The sequence below is a fragment of the Vicia villosa genome, linkage group LG4 (assembly GCF_029867415.1).
Source record: "Vicia villosa cultivar HV-30 ecotype Madison, WI linkage group LG4, Vvil1.0, whole genome shotgun sequence".
In the NCBI taxonomy this organism is placed as follows: domain Eukaryota; kingdom Viridiplantae; phylum Streptophyta; class Magnoliopsida; order Fabales; family Fabaceae; genus Vicia; species Vicia villosa.
In genome coordinates, this window is record NC_081183.1 from 156,364,118 (window position 1) to 156,376,421 (window position 12,304).

The window sequence follows — 12,304 nt, forward strand, 5'->3', positions numbered from 1 at the left end:
TTTTTTTGAACAATTCACAGTTGAAATGACACTGACACATCATTAATGTGAGTGTCATGTCATTAAAAATTGGCTTCGAATATGCAGGGGACTAAAATCCTTAAAAAACTAAAATAAAGAGACTGAAATTCCAGATTTTAAAATGGAGGGATCAAAATAAAAAAAAATGAATAATAAGGGACCAAAATTGCAATTAAGCCAAAAAAAAAATTAAGTGAAAGGTAATTAAAATACTTAGAACATCTAGAGCACAAAGAAAAGAAAAGAAAAAACCTCTACGAAGCCACTCAAATGAAAGACAACCCATCTCCTGCAACAAAAATACCACTACTCCATTAAGTGCGCTCGCCTACAGTAACCGCCCCACGCGCTGGCTGCCAACATGTCGAGGAACCTAGTTTGATCGTCTCATGCTTTTTCTCTTCTGTTTGCAATGGCCCTCGATGTATCTACCTTTGAAACCCTAACCCCTTCTCGCTTTATCTCCTTCACCATACCCAACCCATCATCCTCTTCACAATCCCTCCTCCGAGTCGCTGTTCTTGACTCACCACTCCAACCCACTCACTCGCCCCACATTGCTGCTATGTTAGTTCCACAAGGCCGTGAAACCGATTGGATCTTCTCTACAAAATCAGGTCATCTCCAACTTCTCTTCGCTTCTCCAGAAATATCCCGTTTCATTTTGATCGGTTACCAGCCTCATTCTGATTCTGATTCTGATTCTGATTCTTCTAATCATATTTATCACCGTCCATTGAATTGTTCATTGCATCATCAAGGATTTGATTTTGAGGTCTGGTCAAAACCTCTTCTCCTAGCTTTGTCTCCCAAATCTTTGTTCAAAAACGGTATCCCTGAGATACCGATTTTGAGTTACGAAGATAATTTGCTTTCTAGTATAGTAATACATCGATGTACTAGTTCTCATGTTGGTGAAATGCTTATTGAAGATGTCGAAATTGAAACTCAGAGTGAAACGCAAAGAGAGTTTCGAAGGCGGTTGAGGTTCAAGAGGATGCCTAATCTGATTCAAACAGAAGTGCTTATTGTTCTAGAGACGGATTCTAGTTTGAATAGTTTATGTATTGAAGATGCGAAGTTTATACCTGATCTTCATGTTTTGGTTCATCCTTACTTGGCACCTATGGTGGCTAGTCTTTCGATAATAAGTGAATCTATAGATGGACGAATTCGAAATGGGTTGAGACCGAAGGCTTTATGCCTTGGGGTTGGAGGTGGGGCTTTGCTAACTTTTTTGGCAATTCAATTGGGTTTTGAGGTTATTGGTGTCGATAGTGATAGTGAGGTTTTGAAGGTGGCAAAGAACTACTTTGGATTGGAAGACTCTGAATTTATCCATGTTATCCTTGGAGACGCGGTTGAGTATATGAAGAAACTAGCTTACCATGGGGAACAACAAAGTAAGAGTTCTTTTGTTGATTACGAGTTTGATGGTTTTGGTCACTCGGTGAATGGTGAGGTAGCTCATAAGTTTGATGTTATTATGGTCGATTTGGATTCAAGCGATGTAAGAGATGGTATAAGTTCTCCACCTTTGGAATTTGTTAGAAAGCATGTTCTACTTGCTGCAAAATTTGTACTTTCAGAATTTGGAATTCTTGCAATTAATGTTATTTCTCCAAGTCAGTCATTCTATGACAATTTGGTAAATCATTTTCAGAAAGTTTTCCATGATTTGTACAAGATAGATGTGGGGAATGGTGAAAATTTCATTCTTATTGCCACAGTATCACCTCAGGTGTTTTCTGTTAGGGATTGTAGTAGCCCTTTTCTGTTGCAATTGAAATCGGTTATTCCAATAACATACATAAATTCCATAAGAAAAATATAATTTCTCACTTGTTGTAACAAAAGTGTTTTTTAAAAATCATTCATATTTACTTTTTGCACTTCAAACCTAATTGAAGATGTATTAGGAGCTTTGGTCCAATGAGGCAAGATGAAGAATGTTTTTCTCATTCATCATTGCTCTTCCGTAAAAAAGTTGCTTTAAGGCAATTGACCATACACCGTTGAAAAGCAGTAGTTCTTTTATTTGATAAAATATTATGGCAAAATTTGATCCATGTAGTCGATTCTACTTAGTGAAATAAGACTTGATTGCTGCTGTAGTCAATGATTTGCTGTGTTACGGTGAATTTAGTGTTTATTAATTGTTGCTCTCAACACTGGTTGATTTGAAAGCTGTACTGATATGGCCTTAAAAGATGACATGGGCTAGAGTGACAAAGGATGAGCCTAGAGTATGGAGTGTTTATGTGAGGAGAAATAAGAAAAGAGGGAAGGATGAGATAGCAGGGAGAGAGTGACATTTAGTGGGCGAGTGTGGTTCAGTTAGATGAGGTAGGAGTTGTGGAGAGAGATGGTAACATGCAAGAATTGTTTCTGTTTGGCCAGGGAATTGTGTTTCTGTGTAGAGCATTACTCTTGTAGGTAGTAGAGATTTATCTCTTATGTATTTCCTTTTTACCATCAATAAACATGCACTTCTCTATTTCTCTTTAATTTCTTGCCTTTGTTATTTCTGTCTTGCAAAATAAATTTATCAAATGTAATAATATTTCACATTTGAATTCAATATTCTTTTTCTTGTCCTCTTCGTAAACATGTTAAATTGCTAGTTATCAATTCTCATAATTTTTGAAATTGTGTTCGATTAGGGACAAGAATGTCACACACAATGTTGAGACAATGCGTGAGACAATACAGTTTAAAAGAAGCAATTAACAAATAAACAATTTAAATAACGTAGATAATTGTTAACCTAGTTTGGGACAACATCGCATACATTTGGAGGGCATCATCCAAATGAAAGAAAATTCACTAAATTAATAGTTAATAGAACACGACGGTCTCGTCTAAATTCTACATGTTCAACGCTTTTTTTCTAATACTACTCGTGAATTTTGACCTTGACTCTAAGACCTCCCACTTTCAATCATACACTTTCCTAAATATTTACAAGAAAACAGTTATATGTGGGGCTATTCAAATCATGCTTACCTACCAAATACTCTATCCTTTTAAAATAAGAAGCATCCTCAAGAATAAAGTATCAATGAAAAATGCAAAGACTCACTAAAACAAAATACGGCACCCTTAAAAACTTCAAAAGGTCTGCCTTTGAAACAAGGATAACCACCTCCTTAAATAGCAAACAAGATCCAGCCGAAAAGTCTATAAGTCTAGTAAAGTTTGACAAAAAAACCAACTGAATCCAAAATGAAAAATTCACATCTCTTTGAGTTTAATTAGTTGATTTGATTGTGAAGAATCAGATATCCATCCATTGATCGACACTACTGTCAAAATTTGGAATCCTCCAAAACAGTTTCAGCGGGGAGTTTTGGGCTCTCCAAGGGTGATTGAACTCATCTCACAGTTTTTGTTGTTGTTGCAGGTAACTATCTACAACATTCTTTACAAGGAAAAACAGTGGACTGATTTCTACTAGGTATGCTACTTTGACATTGTTGGTTGAATCAATGTATAATTGGATCTGATTTGTGATATAAATGCTCACACTGAATATTGAACAATAAATCATTATAGGATATAGTTTCGCATATTTAGCTTTTACAAGCAATTCTCAGTTTTCATATTCATTTATTCCATGTATGATTATCTTTTCTGGAAGTTTAAAAACTTGATGCCATAGGCAAATACAAAAAGGAAGAGAAGGCAAAAAGCAATATGAGCCAAAACAACAAATCCAAGGAAGTCATGTTCAAACCCCAATCGCCTCTCAAGATAATCTTTTACTGTCATGAGACTATATCCAGGTACCTCTATTGGACTATCCTTATCGCCCACCTGCGATGTCACTAGTCCATATATAGTCCATGCCACTGGAGATGCCCAATAATACCATCTCCACCATATTGGAATTTGCTGCAAAGTGGAAAACAATTATTACATGAAATATTGAACTATGTGTTAAAAATTAGAATATGAATATATTTTCAACGACAAGTGTCCTACAATATGTTCAGTAATTGTGCGAAATATAATCCTTAATGCAAGTTAGTATGCTCTATTGTCTATCCATTTGTGTTACTCCTATATGGTATGAAGAGTAAGAAATATTTTTTTTATCTTTTCTGATCATACACGTACCGTTCTTGGAATAAGAAAACCAGAGAATAGGTTCCAAAAACTGATGAAAAAAGACATCACGATGGCAGCGATTTGGTGGTTTGGTGTCAGGGCCACCGTCATCATTCCATATAGCGTGAAGTAGATAAAGGACATGAATATGAAGAAGTAGAACCAAAAGAAGTTTTCGGCTTGTGGTTGGAACCCAATCATCCAGTAGAGGATAGTGGAGTATATCAGACTTTGAATTGCAACATAAATTACTTCAATCGCAATCTGCAAAAATAGTTATATTTTAATGCACTGTGTAGTTTTGCTAAGCTATCTTTGTTACTGTTCTTTTAAGCGAAGGAATTTGATAGTTTCACCTGACCAATTGCATAGGGCAGTTCTGAGTACAATCCAGCTGCTCTTTCACGGTAGAGAACTGTTCTTTCTATTGCAATAATAGGTTGCACACTGCTTGTGTTGGATGCACCAAGGAAAATAACCGAGGAATACATAGCGCCAACAAGATTTAAAAGGTCTTGTTCCTTTTCTCTGCATATAAGATATTTTAATTTTCTCATGTAATATATACACTTGCGAAACCATGTATTGACGAAGTATGATACTGTCAAATAACATTAAGACTTACATCTTATCTCCTTTTTTCCAATAAATAAGTCCAAACAAAACACCAATAACTATTGTGATGAAGAATCTGATGGCATTATACTGCGGATTCCTCCAATAGGAGCAGTACTGTTTCCAGAAGCAAGCATTGCATTGAGCAAGAAATGGTTGTGAGTATTTAGATGGAAAGTAAAGGTCCTTTGTTCCAGGTGCTGGTGTAGATAGTTCCTTGATAAGTTCTTGGCTCTTTCTGGATTTTTTTAAATCAACGCATCATGAGAAATTTGAGACAAATATGAGTAAAAAGAAACAAGAGTCTCTCAGAATATAGGAATAGCTATAAGCGTCACTTACTCGTAAAGGCTTGAGTTATTGTATAATTCCGCAAAATCTATATCAAGCTGAGACTCAACCACAGGAGAACTGATCTCCAGCATCCACGTAGCTGGATTATATCCATCTTCAATCTTTGGAATTCCTGTAATAGCCTGAAAAATGTTATACACAATCTGTGAGGTTACTGACATTTGACGAATTAAGTTTATACATTATCAGGGAAAAGTTTACCTCAAAGTACTCGATAAGTTTCTCAGAATTTCGACCTAGAGGACCACCATATATCACTTGTCCACCCGTCTTCAACAAAAGCAGCTATACTCAAAATGGGCCAAGGGTTAGTAATTAGTATAGTTCCTTCAAAATCATTATAGCATTAACAATTTCTTTTCTTGTTATTCATATTTACCTCATCAAAATGTTCAAATATATCAATGCTTGGTTGATGAATTGTGCACACAACAGTTCTCCCAGTATCCACTGTGTTTCTAATTGTACGCATAACAACAGCTGCAGCTCTAGCATCAAGACCAGTTGTTGGTTCATCCATAAAGATGATGGAAGGATTCGCAACCAATTCTACAGCAATGGTAAGCCTCTTTCTCTGCTCAGTTGATAAGCCATCTATTCCAGGAAGGCCGACTAAGAAATTTCTCACTAGATGTAACTCAACTAGCTCTATAACTTCCTCAATAAACATCTGAGGATAATAAGTAGAGTTGTAGACAATTAGAATCTGTTGGAGTGTCCTCTTAATCGATATTCTGCTTAGTTAGTTTTTTCTCCATTTTCATTTTTGTCTATAATTATTGTTACTAAAAAAAAGGCATTGAGTTTGGTAATAAATACTTGATTCCTTGCTAACCACATGAAATAAACTTAATCGCATGAAACTTGCATATGAAAAGAGGCATTTCAAATATACCGAAATAAGAGCCTATGGGGAGGGGTTTAACATGAAAAATTGATCAGATAGCAACATACCTTTCGTGTTTCTATATCGACCTCTTTACTGAGCCGCAACCAAGCAGAAAACAGAAGCGATTCATAAACTGTAATATTAGGAGAGTGAATATCATTTTGTTCACAATAACCGCTAATCCGAGCAAAAGTTGCTTGGTTCTTGTGATAACCCGATATGCTGATACTTCCTTCTATGTGACCACTAGTTTTCCTTCCTGCAAGAACATCCATCAAAGTTGTTTTTCCAGCACCACTTACACCGACTAACGCTGTTAAAATTCCAGGCCTAAAAGCACCACTTATGTTTCTTAGTAGTTGGAGTCTGTTCGCTTCAATTCCTTGCTTCTTCATTTCCTGATAACAAACTGCATAATTACATTTGGGAGTTGTGATACTGTAACACATTTTCAAAATAATTTTAGATTTACTATTGAGTGTTTTAACTATAATGCTTAATCATTTTCCTTGCACCTATACATATACCTTTTACCCCTCAATGAGTATGGAGAAAAAAATATAGATAGTTGTCACAGTTAGAAAACTACAAATGTCAAAGCTAATAATAAAATGATTGGATATGATACAAGATGGAGAATAAGAATTTACATTTGGCATATCGATATGATAATTCACATTTTCAAAAACAAGTGACAGAGGCTGAAAGGGTAACACCATTCCCTTCCTGAATTTTGCATTCTTTGCAGCTTTAGGAATAGAGCTACGCGTGTTGTTTCTTACTTCCATGTCAACACCTGTAGTAACTAATTACAATTATCTTTTGGTTCATTTCCAATTAGCATGAGAATTTAGAGTAAATTGCATGTTAGCATAAATTATTTTACATGAAAATAAATTATATCTTCTCTATTATCTCATTGAGAGTAGTTGCTTTTATCATTTACTATTTACCATCAAATGATTCAACATTTGAAACTGAACTTTCTGTCATTTCTACTGTTGTTTTTTCCACTGAGGAGGATGTCGTCGTGGTTTCCCTATTGTCTTCCTGTTCCACCAAGATAGATTTTGAGCTTCTGAATGCTGCAATTTAATTTCAAAGTGATGTCAGAGGGTTTTTATGCGAAGGACTTTTGAAATGATTACTATCTTTCATGCTGCAAGATTGGTGGCTTTGCTTTTCCTGATATAGTGATCTAATAAGTATATCTTTATAGTGTTCCTTTATAAAAATTATATAATAATTAAAGAAACAAAATTTTGCAGATGCAAACATGCAAAATCGAGAAAGAATAGGATAGAAACCTACGGTCCAAGTAAGTTAGAGCGAGAATGAAACAGACATTGAACAGTAGAGAAAATCCTATAAGAGCACCAATAGATATCCAATACCAATAGTCTTCTGTAAATATGCCTCTGGCCTTAAGTAATGCCTTCCCAACTGTGGGTTCATCGATTCTAGGGTCCAAATTAGGCTGTGAAAAGTAAAGAATCAGTAGTTATGTAGGGTTATAAGGTTGAAGACCAATTATTATCTCAATAAGAATAAGATCTCACAGTACTCCATCTTTTGTCTAGAAATTCATTGATGCTTATTGCAGTCATTCCATACATCATAGGCGAAGCATAGTAGCACCATATCATCCATGGCCCAATATCATCTACATATGGAGAGAGGGTTTGCAGTGATCAGATAAAAAGAATCAATTTCACATGAAAAATTATTAAGTTGTATAGATGTATAAAGAGATATTGTTACTTACCTCTTGAAACCGTAAATCCACTTAGGACGAAAACAGCTAAAATAGTTATGGAAGCAAATGTGTTAGCCACAACTCTTGTCCTTCCGATTGCAGCAATGAACCGGAAAAGGGATAGAGCCATTTGATTCACACAGAAGAATGCTAGTAGTTGACGGAAAAACCTATAATAAGCATTTAGATGCATAATTGAACAAAATTTGCCAGTCTATACAGAAAATTAAAATGATTGAATTATCGAGCCTTTGCCAACTCAGTATAGATTGCATTCTCATACCTACTAGGTGCTGGAGCAAAACCAATAGTATAATAAGTAAGGACGATCCATAATACAGATTCTACTATAGAGAGAGGAACTCTGAGTACCCAAATGGGCAATGCAAAAGCCCATGCTGGATAAAATAAGAAATCTCTCTGCTTGAAGAAAACAGGAAGTCTGTTAACAGTCATTGCAAGTTCTGCCGCTCCATTGAACATGACATTGATAAGGCTGAAAAACAGTGCACCATAAAATTTTCCCCCATCCTCAAGTTGACCGTGCTCCATTTTTGTTCTAAAAAATACTGTCATGGTAATTATAGACATGATAGTAATCTGAAAAGTCTTAAATATATAAACAAAATAGCTACGCTTCATGAATAGCCATTCTCTTGAAAAACATGCCTTGAAGAGTTCCCATTTGGGGATTCCGTACTTTTCCTTCACTAATGCAGCATGATGAGTTTTACTAGAATCAAAGGGAACTTGAATCTCTTCACGAAGTTGTTTACCAATGCGGTAATTGTTGAAGTGGGTTACAAAATCAGGCACGCTAACGTATTGATAAGGTATGTCCCTTCTGAACCAGTACTGTTCTTGATCCTTCCTAGAAGTTACCTCTTGTAAAAAGTCTGCAATTCCTTTCCTTTCCGGGCATTTGAAGCCCACACTTTGAAAAAAATCGAGAACATTCTCACGGGGACCTTGATAGACAATCTCACCTTCTGAAAGTAATACTATATCATCAAAAAGGTTATACGTTTCTGGTGCAGGTTGAAGAAGTGAGATTATCATAGCGACATCCATGATATGAACCATCTGCCTCATAAACCTGACAATTTGGAAGGTTGTAGAACTATCCAAACCAGTTGAAATTCCATCCATAAAGAGCGCTTTTGCAGGTCCTACCAACATCTCACCTGCATTATATTTATACGAATTAATATTCATATTTATAAAGACAGGTGCAATTCAAGAAGCACACGACACTTACCGGTGGTTAGACGCTTCTTTTGTCCACCTGATATGCCCCTTCTCATCTCATCTCCCACCAAAATATCAGCACAAGTTTCCAACCCAAGAATCTATTGTATTACATAAATAAATTAGGTTGAAGAAAGTTGGATTAATGTTGACTAAAACGGAATCAACTTTGATTAAAAGTAATAACATAACCAAACCTTGAGAATATAATCTGTAACAAGACTTGTTTCTTGACCTTCCATTGATGTGGCTTTCATGAAAGCATCTATTTCAGGATCTGGTTTGATAGCTGATGCTTTTTCTCGTCTTGACAATTCTGTCAACATATCATACCTTGTTCCAACACCTAAGCAGCGTCCGGAGAAGTCCAGCGTCTCTCTCACTGTCATTTCTCCATGGTGAAGATCATACTGACTAATATAAGCACAAGTTCTTTGAGGAACAAATTCTGACAATTCATGACCATTGTAAGTCACCCTTCCTGATACCTGTGGAGAATTTAAGCCGCTTAGTTTAGCATCTTCATGATTAATTCTTCATGACTATGTTCACAACTATTGACTATTGAGCGACTATGCATTTATAATTTCGAAAAGGGAATTAGGAGGGGATGACCAACCCTTAGATCCTTGTCCATTTTTCCAGCAAGTGCCTGAAGCAGTGTAGTTTTTCCTGAACCTGGAGGTCCTAGTAATAATGTCATTCTGAAAATATACAGAAAATAAAATCTAGTTACCAATATATTCTTTATTTATTTTGATAATGTCGAATATAATGGCCAACTCTTATTTAGTTGTTCATTCTCATACTGATGCAATATATGAAGTGCTGTCTATGAATGGTTTTTATGTATATTCTCCAAAATAAATTGTATGATGAACCATCTTCTAATACAAGTAAGTTTTGAAGTGTCCATATAGCATCACTGGTTAAAGTACCTTGATGGTTTTACAATTCCACTAACATCTTTGAGAATCTTGACAACCCTTTTCTTAAATGCCAAAATCTTGATGTAACTCAAAAGTCCCTGTTTGCCACAAAACACATATAAGATCATAAGTCACTGCATGACTAATTAATATTAAGAAAAAAAAACAAGTTATATAAATCACGTTTGTCTACATATTATGGAAATACAGAACCAACAAATTAAAAAAAAAAAGCTTCTGTTGTTCATTGCTTCACGTTTCATATTTCAATTTAAAATTCAAGCGAGACTAATTAGTTTCACATAAGTAATGTGTTAAATGAATAATATATAATAAAATAATTGACTCGTACGCAACTAGAGTCATCCTTTATAAGCTTTAAGCTATCAGTCCTCAGTCATAAACTATAAGTTATCAGCTAAGTTATTATCCAACCGCTAATTTTACCAAACAGAGCCATAATATTTTTTAAATATTTTTTAAATAATAGAAGAAAGACAAGAACAATTTACAGCAAATTATCAACTGTTACACTGTATCATCTATTGACAAATTGAGTGCAGGTAATGTCTAGATGCATATTGCACCCAAAAAAATGGAATAATTGGAATCGGCATAAAAAAAACAGGAATAATTGAAATCGGATCTCCGTCCCAACAACATGAAATTATTTAATATATCTATTAAACAATACTCTAATTTTTCTATAAAAATAATTCTAGCTCTATCTTACATTAGTATTATAATACTATACGTCACTTTTAATATAGAGATTAAGATTGTATCTAATTAAAATTGAAATGAGTGATAATTTCATTTGAATCAAAACATACCTCTATTATATTGAGGGTAGCATTGATTAGTGTTGGCAAGGCCCTGGTTCCATCATATGCATCCCCTTCAACTGATAAATTCTCAAACCGGACTTCTATCTTAGGAATCTCAATTCCTACCCTATAACAACATCAACAAACAACCAGTTAGTATAACAAACAACCAAATTTACATAGAAATATTGTCACATAATCTACCTATCAATTCTGTCTCTCATTTTTTGTAGAAAATTCTCATTGTCTACTTCAGCAGTCTTTATTATACTCTCCAAAATATGCTTCTTTTCCTCTCCTCCAAGCTTGGTGATATCAACTTCTTCATACTTCACTTCTCCATTTTCAAGAACTTGCTTCAAAATCACTTTCCTCATTCTATCATATGTCGGAAGCCTCCACAACGCCTCCCATTTCGGCTCCTCTTCGACACTTCTCTCACGGAAGCTTGCCGAGTTTTGGATCAACTCTCCAAAACTCTTCCTCACCCTTCCATTACTAACTGCCCTCACCATATCTTCTTCACCCGTTTCAACTTCCATGTCAATCAAATATAGTACTGTTTTTATTTTCCTTGTACTTCTAAATTAGCATAAAAACTCAAAATAAACCAAAGGATCAATCATATAATGAAATACATGCATGAAAATGAAAAAAAATGAATGAAGAAACACATAATAATTTAGTGATGAAAATGAGTTATATGGTTATATAATTAATAATTTGTAGGAGTCTAAAGTCAAGTGAAGAGTTGTTAATCGTAATATTATTAGAGTTAATTAAGACAACATGCAATGAGCCAAACAGTGTCAAAGGTTATGATGAGTGCCGACTCAGGATGTTACCTGCGTTGTAAACTACATTAACTATACGACAATTGAATTAAACAAAGTAGAAATATTATATTTGCTTTCATAATATACTTTCTTTGCTAATGAAGACAAAATTGGTGGTAATAGCTAGCTTAACAATAGTTTAGCAAATGATACACGAGCAAATATTTAAAGCAATTTTTATGAATATTTTTTCTTCAACTAGATTGCTATGTAGTAGTATGTGTGTTGCACGAGATATTATACGTGGAGTGCGAATCAAATTAAATCCGTGTAATACGGTTAATTTTACATCGTTCAGAAATTGATTATTGGTTACTTGTAATAGGAGAACTACATTTGAATTCAAAGCAGATACTCCATCCCATTTTTGTTAAGAAAAAAAGTAAAACACAAAGTGTTTTTTGGGCACTCTTTAAGTGATTAAAGTGTTGAGTTTTTATTAAAATGTTTGTATTTAATGTATTGAAAATGTATTGAAAATTGAAATTTTGACTTTTATAAAGAATATTTTTTTTATTTTGTATGCTTAAAGAGTGCCCTGAGGGCACTAGTTAGCAAGACACAAAGAAAAAATAATTTTTTTCTATGATATAGATCAGCGAGAATATCATATATATGTATATTTCAATAAAATTTTAAAGAGTTTAATGATTATGCACACTGTAATCTAATAGAACTTATTATTCAGCTTATGACATATTAATAATCTAGGGTAATGC

The 12,304-nt window shown here is 34.5% G+C and overlaps 2 protein-coding genes across 5 annotated transcripts; one reads left to right on the top strand and one right to left on the bottom strand.

The window, feature by feature from the left end:
* The first annotated feature begins 256 nt into the window (after nucleotides 1–256).
* On the top strand, nucleotides 257–6,788 carry LOC131595636 (uncharacterized). Of its 3 annotated transcripts, XM_058868040.1 has the most exons (4): nucleotides 257–2,457; nucleotides 3,425–3,478; nucleotides 3,683–4,643; nucleotides 5,290–6,788. In XM_058868040.1, exon 1 carries the CDS (start codon nucleotides 434–436, stop codon nucleotides 1,853–1,855), a length of 1,422 nt encoding a protein of 473 aa, XP_058724023.1. In that variant the 5' UTR covers nucleotides 257–433; the 3' UTR covers nucleotides 1,856–2,457; nucleotides 3,425–3,478; nucleotides 3,683–4,643; nucleotides 5,290–6,788. The 3 variants fall into 3 exon arrangements, with proteins under 3 accessions (XP_058724023.1, XP_058724025.1, XP_058724024.1); XM_058868042.1 differs by lacking the exon at nucleotides 3,683–4,643 and having other exon boundaries at nucleotides 257–1,541; XM_058868041.1 differs by lacking the exon at nucleotides 5,290–6,788 and having other exon boundaries at nucleotides 257–1,541; nucleotides 3,683–3,865.
* LOC131595635 (pleiotropic drug resistance protein 2-like) lies at nucleotides 3,520–11,424 on the bottom strand. 2 transcript variants are annotated; one of them, XM_058868038.1, is made up of 20 exons: nucleotides 10,954–11,424; nucleotides 10,756–10,876; nucleotides 9,932–10,020; nucleotides 9,613–9,697; nucleotides 9,191–9,481; nucleotides 9,004–9,094; nucleotides 8,029–8,929; nucleotides 7,755–7,915; nucleotides 7,549–7,652; nucleotides 7,301–7,466; nucleotides 6,943–7,074; nucleotides 6,640–6,794; nucleotides 6,055–6,387; nucleotides 5,480–5,770; nucleotides 5,302–5,385; nucleotides 5,089–5,222; nucleotides 4,757–4,984; nucleotides 4,488–4,659; nucleotides 4,141–4,395; nucleotides 3,520–3,915 (listed from the first exon to the last, which is right to left on the bottom strand). In XM_058868038.1, the coding sequence occupies exons 1-20, from the start codon at nucleotides 11,289–11,291 to the stop codon at nucleotides 3,646–3,648; spliced, it is 4,401 nt and encodes a 1,466-aa protein (XP_058724021.1). In that variant the 5' UTR covers nucleotides 11,292–11,424; the 3' UTR covers nucleotides 3,520–3,645. The 2 variants fall into 2 exon arrangements, with proteins under 2 accessions (XP_058724021.1, XP_058724022.1); XM_058868039.1 differs by having other exon boundaries at nucleotides 3,524–3,915; nucleotides 6,640–6,785; nucleotides 10,954–11,423.
* Nucleotides 11,425–12,304: the final 880 nt, after the last annotated feature.